This window comes from Micrasema longulum, unplaced genomic scaffold (assembly GCF_059751315.1).
Source record: "Micrasema longulum isolate JH-2025_06_02 unplaced genomic scaffold, ASM5975131v1 h1tg000287l, whole genome shotgun sequence".
NCBI lineage: Eukaryota > Metazoa > Arthropoda > Insecta > Trichoptera > Brachycentridae > Micrasema > Micrasema longulum.
Window position 1 is genome coordinate 130,302 of NW_028277491.1, and position 20,577 is coordinate 150,878.

The 20,577-nt window shown below is 29.6% G+C and overlaps 1 protein-coding gene across 3 annotated transcripts in view; it reads left to right on the plus strand.

Moving 5' to 3' along the window:
- Positions 1–20,577, plus strand: part of wun (wunen) — a 44,920-nt gene that overhangs the window by 17,189 nt on the left and 7,154 nt on the right. For all 3 annotated transcript variants that reach the window (XM_088224486.1, XM_088224485.1, XM_088224484.1), the window contains exons 2-4: positions 3,901–4,052; positions 8,281–8,478; positions 19,354–19,515. In XM_088224486.1, the coding sequence (XP_088080612.1) occupies positions 3,901–4,052; positions 8,281–8,478; positions 19,354–19,515 (512 nt within the window). The remainder of the gene's footprint in view (positions 1–3,900; positions 4,053–8,280; positions 8,479–19,353; positions 19,516–20,577) is intronic.

Consider the following 20,577-nt stretch of genomic DNA (forward strand, 5'->3'; position numbering starts at 1 on the left):
AATAATAAAAAGAACTCTTTGAAATTCCACATTCAAAAACTAATAACATGAAGAATTGCACTCTTCGAAGAATACGGCTACCCGTAATGACAGTTTTAGTGACATTGACATATTGCGCTATTCATACAGTTTCATCGGATTAAAAACACCCTAAATTTATCTTGTAGGTACTTAACTTTTGGACGTACTCGTAATCATCCCCTTTTCTGCATTCGTTGGTGCATAAGGCGCTGAATTGGCAAACCAAATTCATCTCAGTACGATAATCTGTTACATGAAGGTAAGGTGATCAGTCTTCGGTTCAGGTGTCAATTCAGGAACAATGAAATACTGCAGTTCAGAAAACCTTAAAAAACAATATTTCTTGGCCACCCTGCCAGCAATTGACTCAGGACCTCAAGAATAGTATGCGTAATCATTAACCACTACAGAATGAGGTGAACTTTTCTCCACTTGATTTTCTTATTCAAGATTTTTACCTGAGACCACCCATCGAGTCAACAACACTCGTCCTGGGTTCTAGTTTATACTCCTGAACATGCATACTATGTACATCTAATTAATTAATCAGACAATTATTTAATGAATGTAAATGTACATAGAAAAAGAGTTTTGTCATTTTTTTAATAACAACTAATCAAAATGAAATCAAGTTATAATTACTTTCCTGTGTAATCTTCACATCGAATTACTTCATCGGTCATTGGTTCTTTGGAAAACTCCTGGCCATCTTAAACATATTTCTACCCATGAAGAATTATATTATGACAAGATTTTATTATTTTGCATACCTGTCTGACGAGATTATAAGATTCTACCTCTGAGCCCTTATAAATTGGCTTTATGAATATTAAATGCATATCACTCTGCATTTTATTTATCCTGGGGGTATTTATTTATCATTTCTCTTTATTCATATTTATTTTTCATGTACTTATATCATGTTATTATCGGAAATATAACTAAGTGCTTACCTGTTATGATGATTATAATTTGATGAAGAATATTATAATTTGCATATTCTTGATGCGAAATAATGTTTTGAATCTACTCCCTTTGAATATTGAGTGTTATTACAAGATACTCTCACCGGCAATTATAACAATTCAGTTTTTATTTATATAATCAAAATTAATATAAAATCAATAAGTCTAAATTGAAGGGATTTGAGTTGGAAGCTCCGTAATGGTTTTTTAATTATTATTTGCCTCGGTTGTTTCATGTAAATAAAATATTTGAAGGTATTAGAAGCAAACTTGGAAATCTCCACCAAAAACAGAAAATTAGTTATCGATGCCAAAATAAACTGTACATAAAAACCTAAATAATTGCGTGATTCAAAACCGTCTCGAAATCTTTCAAAAACAGATTTTCATTATACTACTTGACATCACAAACTTAACATTCTCCATTGAGTTATTGAAGCATAATTAGAAATCTCACAATTCTTTTTTCAAAGTTTTTTGAAAATATCTCAGTAACTCCTTCAATGGAGATTTCAAAGTTTGCTTCTTATACCCTCATTTGTCTTTGTTTGATATTTTTATGTTTTAATGATGTTCTTGTTGTATTATACTATAATATTATTTTTTTACTTTATTATTCTTCCCAACTCAACACTGGACGTTAGGCCCATGAAGTTGAGACTTGTGTCTCAATAAATTTAAATAAATAAATTATTTGTGAATGAATACATAAACATCTTTTCAAAAAAGCAAAACTGCAAGAGTGATAAATGTTTCGGAAAACCTACATGTTCTCTTAGCCATTTGAATAAATCCTTATTACAAAATAATTGTTTTACTGAAAATTTTAACTCAAATCATATCAAATACTCCATTGAATCATTTTTGTTCGTATAAAATTAAAAAAAAATATTTTTGCACCATTCATTAGGCCCAATGACAGTTTGTAATGAAATACAGCACACAAAATCCAGGCTTAAAAATATCATTAAATTTATTTAATTTTACAATACGCCCAAGGGGCATTTACAAAAATTATACTTGTATGTTCAAACATAGTAAGTATTAATTTTAAAAATAAACAACATTTTTTTTTGTATACATGTAGAAACAAAAAAAAGCATGCTGCCATGAGAAAAAAAAAGGGAAAATTTACGTAAAATGTTAGAATTTAAAAGCAAATTATAAATAACTTTAAAAGAATTTTAACAATAAAAAAATCTAAATATGTATATATATATATATATATATATATACGTATAAAAAAAATGGTGTTAACAAATGAATGTTAAAAACAAATAATAAAAATTAGTTTACAGTAAGTATAAATAAAATTAGTTTACAGTAAGATAATAGTATAACATATGGTACTCAAAATATTTGATAAATTAATTTCAGAAAGAGAAAAGACAATAATTATTGTGATCCCATCAGAAACCCTCCATGCGTGAGACAACCAATTTTCATACTAATAAAACAGAGACGGGACACGTTTTTGTCAAGGAATATGAAAGTTTCGGCATTAACAGGCCTTACGTTCTTTCGTTGGCTGGTTTAAGTGATCACTTTTCACACTGTAACATTCACCATTCTGCCTTTATTTAAACAAATATGTCCTCGTCCTTTTTTGTAATATCTATCCTTATTAATAAACTCATTAGGGGGTAAAATCCAGTATTTGTCTTCTAAAATATTGACAGTTCAGTTCATTTCTTTTATAGCCGTCTAAACACCTAGATTTCCATATTATCTTCTCAAAAATGTTCTCTATATCTGTTGGAATACCTATAAATGTAGTTATATTTTTTTGTATAGACACCTTGAAATGTTATATATATATTTGTTATTATAATTATGGACCAACTTGTAGTCAATTAAATAGGTATTAAATTGTATTATTTTCGTAATTGGCCTTTATTAATAATGCATTTTGCAACTCGCATTAATTAATATTAAACTACTGAATTTTATCAAGAAAATTAAAATTAAAATCATAGTTGCTCTGCAATAACCTTATGTTTTGTAAGTAATATGAGTATTTCTTGTGTTTATTTTATAAATAAATTGAACCTTAGTGAAAACATGTCTTCTTTAAAACATGTTACACTTGCTTAACCCTTTAAGATGCAAGTTTAAAAAAAAAATATTACTATGATATTTTCACAGCATATTAAAATACAACTGAAAGATTAGATTTTATTTGTGTCAAGGCGGATAAAGAATACAGTTCTGTGTGTTAAATAGAACCAGAAGCCTGAACGAGTGCTTTCGACTCAATGGCTGCTCTCAGGTAAAAATCACTTTGACATTGATGACACAGAGATAAGTCCGCCTCGTTGTGTAGTAGTTGAAGTGCTCGCCTACCATTCTTGAGATTCTGGGTCCAATTCCTTGCAGGATGGACATGAAATATTGATTTTAAAGGTTTTTTTGTACTGCAATATTTCATTGTTTCTGGACTGGCACCTGAAGCGTAAGACTAATAATCACCTTAACTTCATGTAACAGATGATCAATATATCCTCCATTTGGTGTACCAATGCAGTGCTTTATGTACCACAGGATTCGGATAGGAGGATGATGCGGCCTCAGTGGTGTAGTGGTCAAGAACCTTGACTTACACACGGAAGGTTCCGGGTTCGATTCCCGGTGAGAACACAAAAAAAAAAAAAGTGATTTTTCTCAAGCCTGGATGTTCTGTGATGTAACTCACCACTGTAATTGGGCCTCCTGGCCTGTTGTGGTGCAAAAAAAAACTTTAATGATGATGATGAAAATATCCATCGTGCTAATTTATGCTGAATATGTTTACCCTTTTTTGTTCTAGTTTTAAGTTTTTCTTATTGTATTTATTTGAATTGAACTGTATCTGTTTAAAGACATAAATTATAACCTAATTTTTTTGTGTAAAATAACTGAGATATTTGTATTTCAGTTGGCTTCCCTATTCTATTTTTCTTCCTGTGGGGTAAGCCGAACGAGCGAGGGTTCTTCTGTGATGATGAGTCTCTTCGTCACCCATTCCACCCCTCCACAGTAACCAGTGCGATGCTCTACACTGTAGGACTAGGCTTGCCTATACTTCTAGTAAGTTAGAAAATTAAATAGAAACATTTGCCAGTCTTGACTCACAAAACAGTTGGCTTTATTTAGGACACAATATGACTCAAACTCGTCTTATAAAATGGAGGGTCTGTTGAATTAACATTTTTTTTCAGTTGGTGTCAGTAGATTTACAATTAAAAACAAAAAAAATTGTACTAAATCACCAAATATAAATACAGTATTGGATTCTACAATGTTTGAAACAAATTAACTTGTTTTAAACTTTGTAGGGGAGTTCATTTTAATTTATAATAGATATTTTAACTATTACGTCTAAACTCTGTATACATTTTTTTTTCTCATTTACTAGGCCAGCCTGTATAGTATAATAGTTTAAATAATATTTTTTTTACATTTAATTCGATGAAATGTGTAAAACTAAAATAGCATAAAAAGGGAATACCCCAGTTTCACATAGAAAATTTTACGATTGAATTTGTGTATTTTAGTTCGACCTTAGACACGACATAAGATATAAACTCTAAAATTGTTTTCTTAAGTTGATTAAGGATGGCAAACTTAATCCATAAATGATAATTGTATCGGTGTTACATAATTTATTTATTGGTTGCTATTTGTACACTTTTAAACAATTTAAAACCTGCTGGAACCATGGTTAGTCATAGAGATTTATCACGAGAGGTGATATCACGTATATATAGTTAGAATAGAAAAGGCAATTATTATTGAAATAAACAAAACGACATAAAATACTGAACAGTTCAAGTTGAACGGAAGGTCTTTTGATATCTTTCAATAGTATGGCTTCTCTTGAAAGAGTTTTCCGTAGTTTACTCTTCATTAAGCAAATGCGGACAACAAGGCCACAGCCGTCTATCGCAGAAGGAACGTTTTTCTTTTTTCAGTAAATATGAGTCTTGTTCATAATAAAACATGCAAAAATTAAGCAATTTCCATCTTAAAAACATAGTGTGAAATGAACAATGTACATTTTAACTGTGTTCATAACCAACTTTATGAATCTGTCCAATTCGATAATTAATGAACTGCTACTGTGTTGGATTTGTCCCATTCAATTCACTTAAGTGGTACAACTTTATGAACATTAGTATGACATGTACATAAAACATCAACACCACACCAACTTCTGGATTCCCTTTCATGTAGTGCGTTGAACTTGGAACATGCTGTAAACTCAACTTTATTTGAATTATATTTTCTTTATCAGTAACATAATTATTGATACTTGATCAAATCAGCAAAACTTATTTTGTAAAATATATTGACAGTAAATTATTCATTATAAAATTATCATTATTAATTCATACCCTTTCTAGATATAATACTTACCGGAAATGCTTCAATGTTTCATTCATTCAATAATGTATTTATTATCTTGGTTGATTGAATTATATAAATTTTAGGTTGGTATTTATTTAAATTTTACAAAACTATGTACCAAATACATCGTCTATGGAGTTTGGTAACTTTTCAATTATTTTTTTTTAAAATTGCAATAAAGTTGATTCAATTTTAGTTATATTGTTTTGTAAGTGCTTAAATAAAACATACCAGATGCTTTTTAACTCTTGTGTGGCTATGGTGCCACACAAGTCTACATAGAATACAAGACTTGATGTATCTCTAAATTTTTTTGTAAATAATGAGGTTGTATATAATCATAAATCTCTTTATAAATTATGGATAAGAGATTTTTATACAATACATATAAAAATAATATATATACATATATATTATGTGTTACTTTTTTTTTTTAAATACCTGTATTTCAAGATATCTCGCCTTTTGCTTAATGTAACACAGCATTACAGCACTGTTTGCGGAGGGATTTTTTTGCACAGTCTTTTAGAGTTAAATCAAGATATTGTATTCCTTTTAATGTTTTATGTTTTTCTCTCTGCTCTACCACAATTTGATTCCCATTTGCTTGCATGCTTATTTACAACTAGTTAAAAATTTTAATATTTATAAAGTGAGATTGCTGAAAAAAAATTGTTATCTCTATAAATCTTGCCACTAGCTACAATAAAAAACAATGTAAGCATAAAAAAAATCTACCAAAAGTATTTGTTATTATGCAGAACCTATTTTTAAAAAACGTTTCTCTTTTATAAAAAAAATAAATGAAAAAAACTTGGGTATTTTAGTCCCTACTGATTAATGGAATGGTATTCTATAACATTAATTAGCCTTCATAATATAATATGAACATCTCCACTTTTCAATAAAATGTATTAAATAATGAATATGTTCATTGAAATAACTCTTTTTTATTGTACATAATTACATAAATCTTGGAAATATATCAAAGTCACTACTTCCCTTTAAATAAATAAAGAACTGAATTCCTACTGTGTTTTTAAAAATATACTAAAATAAAATAATTGTTTTTTAAAATTAAACCAATGGTTTCTGTTTCATTTAAATTACCCTAAACGTGGTATATTTTTTAAGATGGTTATGATGTTCCATGCTTAATTTTGTACTTAATTGGGTCCACATGTTGCTTTTCTCTTCCTCAATCGTTTTTTACACTAAATGTAACATCACATGTTGCAAGTGTATTGTATAACTTGCTTGGTTAAAATGATCATTTCTTTAGTTATTGTTCAGTTCAAACTGTGAGATAATAAATAAAAAACCACTTCTCTTCACAAGTAATATTATCCATGTAAGGCTAGGCTCATACTACTGAATTTCTGTTGGATTTTTTAAAAATATTACTTCTAACACAGTTTGTTTATTTATTCAACTCCTTAAAAGGGGAATAATTTTGTTACTTTTCCAGAAAAATGCAATTTTTTTTTCTTTAAGAATAATTCTGTATTCTTCCTTGTTCAATTTATTAAAAACATATTTTCGATAAATGAAAAGTCCTCCTCCGCAACTGGCGTGTTCACCTACCATGCTTAACGCCTCAGGTTTAATTCCTGGGTCTGTATTGTGAGGAGTTGATACAGTTAGCTATCTTTAATTGTCCATGAAGTATAATAGAACTTTCTCCTTGAAAAATAGAATATTCATATCAATTTATTTTTAAAACATGGTCAATGAGTAAGATCAATGTTTTTATTTATTTGTTAATTGACTATTAAACTAATCCAAAAACTTTTTATTTTATTTTTTGTAAATTGTATTATCAGCGCTACGATTTTTTAAAGTTTTCTATTTCTGAAATATCCGCTGCTTATTCTCATTCAGTTCTGCCCATTGGTCCATCCATGGCAAGCAAACCAAAAATCTTCCATAGCTCTCATATCATATTTTGAAGGCTGAAGTTTTTCATTGCATGTTACCAATGAAAATTCTTAAAATTTTCATACAAATATATCCATTTTCATATAGAAAATTTAATTTTACTTTATAGACAATTGAAGTTAACTCTCCTAACTTCCCATTGTCATCGGGGGCCTGGAAAAGTCTACATGAAATATTGATTAAAAAGGTGATTTCACACTGCAGTATTTCATTGTTCGTAGACTGGCAACTGAAGCGTCAGACTAACCATCTTACCTCATGTAACAGACAATCAATATATGCTGTATTTTGTGTATGAACGCAGTGCCTTATATGAATAGGGAAATGACGATGAGGATTCCCTTCTCTATCCCAACTTTTATTCGCCTCGTACTCTAATGGTGACCGTGTTAGCCTATCATACTAAAGGTCTCGGGTTCGATTCTTGAGTGTTTTTACAGTGAAGTATTTTATAGTCCCTGCACTGGATGAAGCATAAGGCTAATCATCTTACCTCCATGTAACAAAAAAGTTAAACTTACGCTACGATTGGTGTACCAATGCAGTGCCCTATACAGCATTAAGTGCGGATAAGGGAATGATAATGAACTCTGTCAAATATATTGAATATAAATCTATTTCAATTGTGTTTTTAACCTAAAATAATTTATTCCTTTTAATATTCTAGCTCACGGCTGCATTAAATTTACTTTTCGCAATAATGTTGGTGAACATCTTTTACATAATTAAAATGAAAACTTTTGTTCAACCACTTGTTAATTATAATATTACCGACTAGTTTCTGAGCTATCACGCGCTCCTTTATCAAGGTATAGCTTAATAAAAGAGTAGTCAAATAAATAATAATAATAAGTGGGTAATAAAATAAATAATAAGTCATTAAAAACAAATTGTTTTTATTTAAATTATATAATGCATAACCACAAATTTAGCACTTCAAATATAAATGTTAACATCTTTCACATTTCAGATGTTTGTATCGGAGTACATCAACCACAGAGGGAAGAAAAACCATAAAGTCCATCACTTCATGGGGTACCGAATACCCCCATGGATATGGGCCTCCTACAATGTGGTCGGAGTGTTTGGCTTCGGCGTGGCTTGCCAACAGCTGACCACAGACATAGCCAAGTACACCGTGGGAAGATTGCGGCCACATTTTTTTTCTGTGAGTCATTATCATAATGTTTTTTTTTTATTTCTTCACAGGCAACAAACAATCAACATGAAGCAACAAAAAACATTATCACATTCCAACCTTCTCGTCTTTTCCACGGCTCCGCACATTAACAAACAAACATGGAAATAATGTAGGTTTATTTAATTTATCCTTATTGAAATTTAAATGCATACTTTTTAAGCATTTCTTTTCAAAATTGCAATTTATTACTATGTGTAGTGGTGCACCCTGGAGTTTTTTTCAGACGGGGTTTCAAATTTTGCAGGTAAATAACAAAAAGACTCGATTTAAACCTTAAATCAATGTTTTTATTTTTCAAAAATATCAAACACAAATTTAAAATACAAAACTAAACTTATTACTGAATGTAGTCCGAAGTCAAGTTTCCGAGGCTTTTCTGCTAGTTTATCCAAAACAGCATCAGGCTTTGGATTCATAGATTTATAAAGGTGTAACAGTGTAAAACCATTTAACCTTTTGTCGGAAGAGTTTCGTAGATGATTTTTTAGACATTGTAAAATAGAAAAATTCATTTCATTCTCCGCAGTAGATACAGGCCAAATTATGACTAGTGTCAACAATGTTTCTGGTAATCTATTGTAGTTAACGCAAAGCGTGTAATTAGGTTGACTCGGTTCAATGTTTACTGCCATTACTAATTTTTCCATTCTTTAAGAAAATTTCAATAGACCATAAATATGTCAATTATTCATTTTTAAATATGTTACCGTATAAACACAGCGCTTGTGAGGTAATTTCCTTATCTGCACCCAGTGATACATATGGCACTGCATTGGTACTCCAGTTGATCATTTTTGTTACACGGAAGGAAAGGTGGTCACCCTCACGCTTTAGGTGCCAGTCCAGGAACAATTAAATTAATATTGCGGTGTAGAACCACCTTTAAAACCAATATTCACTTCCGCTCTGCCAGGAATCAAACCTTGGACCTCAAGCATTGTCGACGAATGCTATTAGGCGAACTTATCTCCAGTCGATTTTCTTCTTCAGAATATTTTACTAGAGAGTAGCCATTGTGTCGAAAACACGCGTCCAGGGTTCTGGTACTATTTCTCACTAAGAACTATATTCTTTCTATTATTTATTCGATCATAATGCCAAGTGTAATTGAATTTGATCTCTCAGGCGCTTGTGTTGTGAATCTATCTCCTTTAGGTGTATTGATGTTGAAAAAAGGGTGCTGTAATGGTTTGGATATGTAGAGGGAACAAACAGCGAAAAATTGGTTACGAATATTTACAATTTGAATGTTGATGGGTGCAGAAAACAAGGAAGGCAGAATAAGATTTGGTTTAATAACATTTAACAGATACTTATAATATATATATATCTAGATAACTGACATATCCGTAATCTTGGTGTAATCAACATGAGAAGATGCATATGCTTATAAATTGAGTTTTTAGTACTATTAGCTCAATTTATTTAAGAGAATGCTTGAAGTTATTCACAGTTATTAATGAGGAATTATTGATAAGCTATAAATTCCTAACTAAACAAAGTATGTTTACTGTGAAAGAAAGCACTTTTGGAGCATTATTTTACTAAAATTGCTGTTTGCGAAATCCGCTGTAACTCCCCATCGTTACTCATTGCATTTTGTATGCAATTGCAACCAAACAGGTGTTGAATTAGCATTAATATGCTCGATTACCTGAGTTAATTATTCCTTACAAGTGGGGAATTGAGTTTCCGTCTTAGGTAGCTATATTTATACCAATTGCACACTTGCAATTATCTTCTATTTATTTATTTATGTATTGATTGATTTGGTGTTTATTTTGTAGAACTCCATATTTAAACTTATAATTAGAAATCAAACACTGATTTGAGTCTACTGAACACTTTATTTTATTTTTACAAATATAAACATATAAAAATAAAAACTTCGTGACAATTGTTTCGCCTTATTAGGGCATTTTCAAACGAATGGAACATTCACGAAGTTTTTATTTTTATATGTTTATATTTGTAAAAATAAAATAAAGTGTTCAGTAGACTCAAATCAGTGTTTGATTTCTAATTATAAGTTTTTATTTATTTATGCTTCATTAAGTTAGTTCATAAGATCTTATGAACTAATATAAACTTATAATAACATTACAATTTATATAAAAAAATATCAAGAACTAATTTTTCAAATTAGGAGCAAAGGATCAAAGTGTAGTTACAGATTTAGGCTGGAAGATGAAATTAAAAATGTTTTAAAGTGGCACCATGATTGGATTTAATATTATTAGAATCTTTTGGCAGATTTTGACATATTTTTAAATACGGTTTGATTCGGTATACTCGGGATACGTATAGAAACAAAAAAATTATTACAAATGTAAAGCATAAAATCCAGTCTATCCACAACCGTCAAAGGGCCATTCTGAAGATATTGTAGAAATGTAATATTTGCCACTAAAGTTCTCTTAAAAAAATATATAGTTCCTTAAAAAAAGGTTTCAACTAAAGTACTTTTATAGTTGATTTTTTTTAAAGGATTATCGAAGGCATAGTTTCACGTAGAATTAAAGAAAAATACCACAAAATGTATGTAATTTAAAATGCTTGTATTATATTTCTTTTCAAAAACAAAAATTTTAGATTTTGCTTCGACCAATCTTTTTTTTCTATCTGTTATCTTTAAATCATTTGAACAAATTTCACTTTACTAAGTAGTATGTATATGAGAATCAATGTACCAAAGTTTGGTCTAAATTTCAAGAGGAAGTAATTAAATTTTAGTGATATTTTTCAATAAAAAACCTTGAAAAAATATTGTTTTTATCCAATGCACATTTACTTTTTTTTTTTTGCGCGATTTAAAAAAATCATCATCTTAAAATGGAAAATTGTATGATTTTCTTATTTTGCATGCTAGACATGCCTTAAAACCAAACTATTTGGATAAATGGAGTTCATACTTTTTGATCTGTTGCTCCTCAAATTAATTTGAAATATTTCTAGGCTTTCCATTTCTTCAGATAACTCATGGTTCAGTTTTAAACCTTTAATTAATGAGTTTTGTGACTCTGTTTTTCTCCTCGTTGGTAATCTTATCTTTTTTTTTGTCTCTAATTTCGTATGTATGGCATTCGTTAAATTTTTTAAATGTTTTTTTATTTGATTTAAATCCCTTAAATGTTTTGTGAATGAAAATTGCTACATTATGTTTTATTTGTTGCTTTACTTTGAGAAAGATAAATTATTTTTGCATTCAGTCTACAGTTGAGTACTATCTTCATGGCCTTGTTCTGTAGAACTTCGATGTTTTTAATTTCTCAAGTAAAAGTATTGATGAACTGTAATTTATATGTTCCATTTTATCTGCACATTCATTTGAAAAAAATTATGGATACAATTTTGCCATCTTCATATTTTATCATCTTTAATTGCTTGTTCTTAAAACACACAAATTGATAAGAAAGCAACATGTGCAACTTATAAATAGTTGATATCTGCTTAGCCTTGAAGGGAATGTGTTAAATGTTAAGGTTCCCATATTATAATATGTTTTAATGTACCTACTGTTTCGGTTTAATATACGATGTATCTTTTATCTTACCAGACACAAGTGTATTCCATTTTATTGGTCATTATTGTTTTGAGTTAGATTAATTTGTTACAAATGGGCCTGAGAGCTGGATGTAAATACGAAAACAATTTTCGCCGTTTTATTGCTTCATTTTCAACCACTTAATGTAACGCCCCAATGACAATATTTCTGTGAGGACTTAGGCTCGTATTACGGGGGTCAAAAAATGGTACAATATCTTCTGCAAGATTTGACTCAATCAATATGTTGGGTTGATGCTATAATAATTGGACATGCTACAGTAATGGAAATTGGAAATTCTAAATCTAATGGTCAGAAATAAATCGATGTTATGCGTTCATTTTAAGAAAAAACTATCTATAACTGTCTTTTTTATGGTGAAGATGAATTCTTACATTTTCTTATTTTTGACCATTAGATTTAGAGTATCCAACAAAAACAAAAGAAGATTTATATTAGGTGTTAACATAAGTTGTGTCCATTTTTTTTTATATCACCCACCCTAGTCAAATTCAGTCAAATTAGAACACGTCTTATTTTTCAACAAATATTTGAACCAAGTTCTGCGTGCATCCCACGCCTATGATAACTTCAACTGTCCGTGTTTGTTGTTGCTTGTATCACTTTATTTATCCTCGGTCCTATTTGTTTCTCACGCTTGCCTTTCATCTCTGGAAATTTTAATTTTCAATTAGTTTCACGATCCATGTTAACTGTGATACTGACCATTATCTGTCATGGCGCCGAAAAGATCTGCGTACTCCGCATGCTTTTGTGCAATTTTTAATCCCATAAACTGTCTGTGTAAAACAGCAAATAAAACAGCCCAAAATTTGGCTCAAGAGTTATTGTACAAGAAACTGCACAAGATCTTGCGCGAGAACTTCTACCTTTTTCTGACCCATGTAATACGAGCTTTAGACTTTTTACTATGTGAATGTCTTATCTCACACATCTCATACTTTCTCCCACTGTTTTTTGAATACACATTGTTTTATAAAATTGCATACAATTTTGCTTAATGACATACCCAAAATAAATCACATTTTTTGCTTCCCATTAGTGAGATGTGATAATTTTGTTACATATATAATTTGTTTATTTTGTCTCTCCCATTAAATGTGTTTATACTATCCACACTACCAGTATCTAAAAGACTATGAAAATCTATAAATTGGAATCATTTAAAAATTTTGTGCGTTTTCTCACTAAAAGCTGATTTTGTGGAAAATTTTATGTTTAATTTAGTATTATGTACTTACAACGCAAATGTTTTAAAAATAATTATAAATAAACAAAAATCAAATATCCCTGCTTTTTAAATCAAACTCCAATCTTAATGTCTCTGATGTGTAAGAAAAATGTCACGGTATTATTAATAAACTGAAGTGTAGCAAATTTTTGGTATGTAAATGTTTTTCTTCAGTCTGTTCGTTAATTATGTGTCCTATTTTCTTCGTGAATGTGTTATGTATTTATATTTATTTACTCACTTCAAAGCTGCCTGCCTTTATGGGGCATGAAAATAGCCGCAGACGGCATATTTCTTTAACTTCTCGAAGTGACAGAAATCTTAAACGGATGCATATGTCACGGCTGTTTGTCACGCCTGAAGGCTGTCTCCCGTGTAATTGATCCTCCAATGTTTTCCCTCTTTTTTGTCAATGTGCGTCATATTTTAGTGCACAAATGTAAAGAATCTCTGTGAAGGGATTAATTTTGCTATATTTTATTGTTTATTTTGAATCTGGTTACACATTTATCACATCAAAATTTTGCAATGCGTGGATTGTGGTAATAATCATATTATTTTTAGACCTGGTGACTTATAATCCTAAATGGAATTCTATTTTGATTAGATAATAATTAAAATGTACTTCACCATGTGAGCTTATATGAAAATTACAAATAAGATATAAGTCATAAATTAAAAATAGATTTAGACCGAAAATCAAGTATTATTCCCTTTCAATACCCATGCACTGCTCTAATAGTGTTACCGCCTCTTTCACAGTAGTAACTGCTCGGTTTTGGAATATTCTACCCTCTAATATCAAAGTTGGCCCTTAATTATTTACATTTAAAGCGTGATTGAAATGTCATTTCATCTGAATATTAGAGTTTTTCCTTTACTCACCTTTTTTTCTTCCCACTTTTACCCCTTTCCCTTTTCTTGGTACTGTGCAGACTTAAAATTTTTACTTAAATTAATCGCTATTTCTTTTTTAATGTTTTATAAGTTTTATGATTTTTTTTATCTATTTTAATTTTTTTTTTATCAAAATTATTCTGTTATAAAATATGTTCATCTTAAATATGTATTTTCTCAAAACAAACGCTTTGGGTGGGTAGGTGAAGAAATGGCGAATATTACATTGTGTAAAATGATGACTTAAATCGGCCAATTACAGATCATAAGCCCTGTAAATTCCTAAGATGTCTGTTAAAATATTTAAATGAATTCCTTCATCTCTATTAAAACATTTTATCAATTATATTTCTTTCGTCACCTTCCCATTAAGATATCGGTAAATTTAAATGAAATCTTAAAACATTTGAATTCTATAAATCTACACAGATTTAGACGTACTCAAAATAAAATAAACTGTCACTTGTCAATTTGCTGACCTGGACATTTTATTCCGTCAGATTGACAAATGTTTTGGATTTCAAATGTCAAATATGTGGTTAAATAATAACGCTGCATTTTACATTGTGGCTATTGGCGGTTATAAACTATTTTCATTGTCTAACTAATGAGAAATGATGATGACACTTAGAGTAGGATTATATTATTGTGTCGTATTATGCTGTGGTGTGTTGTGCTATCTGGCACACTTTGCTTCTATGTCTTTTGTATGGACAGAATTATATTGCTCCAGTGTAGGGTGTTGTGACCCACCATAATGCAGTCACGATCTAATTATTAAAATCTGTGCCAGAGTGATGGAAAGAGGTTATGGCCCGTCACATCACACGACAATATGTTTCTAAACTGTTCACAGCTATACAAGCCCACGTTTTTAGCGATCACAATACTTATTAGTTTTGTTTTTTATCTTATAATCTTATAGGAATTACATGTGTATTTCTTTTTTTAATGTCATTTTCAATCGTGGAGTGAACTTCTTCGAATCAAATTTTACTAATATGAAATCGTTCATTATCTCTTTGCACTTAACATTTATAACATAAGCATTTAATTCTTTGGCATGACTGTGAAATTCACCGGCCTTTTCTCTTCTCTTGTTTAAAGAGTGTATCGAAAATCGCCTCATACTCCCGTCTAATAATGTCAATCACATATAAACATGTCCAATCTTCTTTAAATTTACTTTTTGAATCACTCATTTTTAGCTTTCTGACTACAGCAAAGTCAGCTTAGAGAATGATCAGTAAAAACGACAAAAGAGTTCTCAACACACCACATGAGAACCCTCACTATCACGACACACCGCACCACAACAAAAAATGACACAATAATGTGATCCTACCTTAATTCTTGAAAGACTGAGCTAAAAAATCCCTCTGTAAATGGTGCTGTAACTTTGTGTTCAAAAGATGATACATTTTGAAATACAACACACATACATATCTACTTTTTAATGATCTATTTTCCATAATTAATAAAAAATAGCTATAAAATTCTGGCCTATTAAAACAAAATACAACTTCATTACTTAAATAAAATAAGAGGAATTACAGGACAAAAATCACATTTTAATTATTGTGTTCTCAGCGGGTTTAGAGAAGTTTTGTCATCCAATGAAAGGCTCCTGTTAATTTGGGGTAAACACACTCAGCCTTTGTTATCCAATAATAGCACTCACCTGTTATCAACTAATAACAGTCCCACCTTGTAATTTAATATGCGTGTAGTGTGTACTTAACATTCCAAATATTGATAAAGAAAAAACATTAAAATACATACACGTAATATGATACTGTTGTGATACAAGGTTTGCTTTGCCCAAAATATTTTGATAAGGTACTACAAATGTTTAGGTATTTTTTAAATTTTTCATTTTTTATTTAGTTCCATGATTAACATGGTCTAATACAACATTTACACCTATACTTATTCTAACATTATTTATTACTATTGTAAACACTGTCCTAATTTATAGTTGGGATGAGGTTGTCAATTTTTTCAAAGTTCGAGATTAACGATTAGCAAAAATTGACATTTTTATCTGATACTTTTATTAGATATTTTTATGTTTTTTCATTATATATTTTTATATTATTTAATTTGGTATTTGGCATATTATTTATTACTCATATTTCTTACTATAGTATAGAGTGAGTTTCTAGAAACCATATCTCAATTATTATTTCAATTAGGTTTTTATTTATATATATTCTTTTTCAATTGATTTCAATGATACTATTATTTTGTATATTTGACTATGAATGAATCTAAATTTGTATAATTTATGTATTAATATCTACATCTGAATATCTTTTTTACATTGTATTCTTTGGAATTTTATTATTTATTAGTTATACCTTATACCTTGTTTTTCTGGATTGTTATTCTATTTATTTATTTCACTTTTAGTACATAACATTATTTGTACATTGGCGGGCTTGGCTTATTGCCAAATGGCAATTTCTTCCAACCAACCAATAAAACAATAGTTTTCTTTTTGTAGATCAAGTTACATAATATATTCAATAGAAAATGAAGATTAAAAAACTTAAGATATTTAAAAATAGAAATAAAGGTATTTGTTTCTAAATTACCTTAAACCAATACTATTACTCAATGGGAATAAGGAAAAAAAGAGGAAAGAGGAAAGGAGGAGAGATTAAGGAAGAGAAAGGAGATGTTTCTTCAGACGTGATTGCATCACATGTCATTATAATTTAATCTAATTAATTTTACTATGTATTTTTTATTGTTAATTATTATGGCTTGACACGGGCACAGTCTAAAAAGCCTTAATAAGTTCATTCATATTTAAACTAGTATAATTTTAAATGAATGAATACACTAATATTAAGTTATCGATATTCACTACTTATAATATATCTAACCTAGTATTTTTTATGTATACTCTTTACATTTAATTTGAAATTTATTTACACTTTTCTATTTTTTTATGTTTTCTGGTATTTCTTCAAACAACTTTATTCCCTTGTACATAAGGCAGTTCTAGGACATTGCTTTTGATTTCTTTTTCAGTCTTATTTTTTTAAATCCTCCTGTCGCATACTTATGAAAGAACTCTTTATTTTTTAGTTTGTTTTGGAAATATTATTATTACCTATTTATAAGGTGTATGGTAACAATTAACAGTAACAATCTCTAAAACAAGTGATTTATTTAGACAAAGTTTTAGATTCACCATTCTGCCTATGTTAGAACATCCATGTTTCTCACATTTTACTTAATAACCCCGTACTTTAAGCACCTGATCTTGGAGGAAGAGATAGCAATGTCGTCCTGATAAAACCCTCTAAATGTCAGAATTTGAGAAAAGAAATTAGAAATGCATTTATATGCCAGTTTTTAAAGTTTGTCAACTGATAATATCCTCTAAATCCTGCGAGGTTTAGTTTCAAAAGTTGGCATGTATATAAACCCACTCAAAGTACTTTTTTATTTTTAGATAGTTTTTTTTTCGAAATCTCATCTATTGAAACTATCTAAAGGAACTAAGATAGTTTCACGAGTATGTATCATGTCCAAAATATGAAGAAGAAAGACCGGAAAAGACAAGACTTTTGTTGAGTCAAACATTCAAATAGTTTTTTCTCAGTATAGGCAATAATGCAATTTAGAGGGTTTTATTAGTGTACCGAGGATATAAGAGTACTCGCCCTCCACTCAGAAGCCAGGTTTATTGATGGCTCGGAAGGCAAGAACTAATTTACAGAGACCCGTTACAATAGATCTACACAGGTAGGTTGCAGTGACGTCAGGAGCTTATATCTTTTGTACGCGGGAAAAAGGGCTTAAGTCATAAAATGGTTCAAATGACTTAAGTATACACTTAAGAAGCTATTTTTTTTGTGCATTTTTTGGTGTATTTGTCATAAATTATTGACACTAATCAATCGTTGCATTACAAGTCAAAAAGTCTTTTGTAATACTCTTTTTAGAAAATTTTTCAATTTTTTGATCCAAAAGACTTAAGTCATGTAAAAAATAAAATTAAATGCAAAATTTAAAAAACACAAAATATCAAGAATAATTTTCAGAGTAGGAAAAAAAAAAATTACTCAAAACAGCTGAATCCTTATGATTTGGCAGCTGTTTTCTCGATTTTTAGACACACTCAAAACTTTGATTGGCTCTTTTGAAATGTCGACTTTTTTTACTTAAGACCTTTTTCCCGCGCATGGAAGATATAGCACTGACCCTCGTCTTCCAGAAAATTGTTTTTTTTTTTTTAAATTTATTTACTCATACAATTTTTTAAATTTTTTTTTTTACTCCCAATAGTTACAACAAACTCATTTTGGGACAGAATAATATTGACATAAAGGTATGGTAATAATAATAATATAGGAACAAGTAATAATATGTACATAAAACTGAAATAAGATAGCAAGTTAAGTGTAAAATACAAATCATAATAAAAATTAAAATTAATCATTTACATTTACATAAAAAGAAGAATTTAAAACTAAATTTCACCTTCCACATACCTCCTCAAGTAGTAATTTTTAAAATGAATACAGTCATTTTTTGGCGATCTATAGGACTCCGGTAGCCTGTTTTACTCACTACAAGCAAGGTACAGCAGAGACCTTAGACCATACCTTGTCGTGCGTGATCCAGGTACGTGAATATTTTACTCTGTCGCGTATTATACAGGTAGATGTCACGATTTGTCACATACAATATTTTAATAATATTTGTCACATGTCACAAAATACTTTCCTCATACAGGGCAGTAAAAAAATGCAAAATGGAATATCAAAACTCAAACCAAGTTAAAAATGTAAAGCTAACAACACTTATAAGTTATTTTTGTTATTTTTACAGGACGACGAAAGAACTGGTTATTTTAACGAAAACTTGACTGAATTACGCCTTTAAATGTATTAAAATAAAATGTATCCATAAACTGTCGCCTATTTAAAACCCTATATCTGATTCCTCTTAAATTCAATAAAATACACAGTTTTTTTGACGCCCTGTCAAAGAACAAAATGACTTATTCGGTGTTGTTAGCTAAGCGACGATTCATGTTAAATGGTGCATAAATGAATAATCCCATTGATTTATTTTTGCATTTGTACTATAAGATTCTAAATAAATAATTATTTTGTTTGTAAATTTGCAGGTATGTCAACCAAACATAAACTGCAATTTGGAAGAGAACAGGTGGCGATATATAACAAACTTCACTTGCAATGGTGCAGATGACCATCTCCTTAAAGAAATGCGACTATCATTTCCCAGCGGGCATTCCTCGTTCTCAACATTCACAATGATTTATGTTGCCGTAAGTCATTAAAACATTCTTACTTGAACTTTTGTGGAAATTTACTAGTAAATTACTATAAAATAAAAGCTTTTTAGTGTCACAAATGTTTATTATATTTTAAGAACAAGACTATAGTTTGAGAAGGGAACTTTTCCCATTAAGAGATTGGGTATAAATAATAAAAAAAAACAACATAATATAATAAGTAAACATTTTGGGCTGGATATGTGGGTGGGTATTCCGCTTATCTAAGGTATTAACATACATTTAGAATAAAAAACATTCAAGTTTGTTAATGAAAATTTTTGGTGGAGGTTTTTTTTTTTTTTTTTTTTAAATAAATATTTGCATTCTTATGATTTACCCAAATATTTAATTTTGAGGGCCATTTTCAACGAGTTGTAAACAACTCATTATTAGAAAATGGAATCAATTTGGGGGAGAGTGGGATTCAAACCACAGAACTTTGGTCCGTGAGTCCGAGACACTAGCCACAGGACCACAATCCGATCAAATGGAAATTTTCTATGGAAATAAAAGGCGAGTGATACTCTAAAATCCACAAATTTGGAAAAACCGGTGACTGTTTCATCACTTTCGTGACATCTTCGAGACTGGTATCTTCATTGTAAAATGAAATGTATTTATAAAAAAACAATAAGGATTTTAACAGTAAACATTTTAACATTCCTTTGATTAAAAAAAATACTTTAAAAATAATGAATATTGCTTCCAAAGGCCATAAATTAGATAAATAATATTCAGCACTATACCATGTCTTCTCCTTGATGTATATTTTTTATTTATTTTGTTTTTTTTCTCCTTCCATATCCATAATAAATATAACTGAAAAACATTTTATTTGTCAATTTTATTTCAGTTGTTAATTGTACCCTTTAAAAAAAAAAAATAGAGGCTGTATGATTTCCACAGTAAATAAATAAATATTAGTTCACCAGCTACCAATATTAGTTTCTCTAAATCACTTAAGTGAATTGGTATGTATGTTTCCTTTACAAAGCTTAAACAATCACTTAAAATAATTGCTGGGGAATTTTTATATCCCTCCATATGTTCATG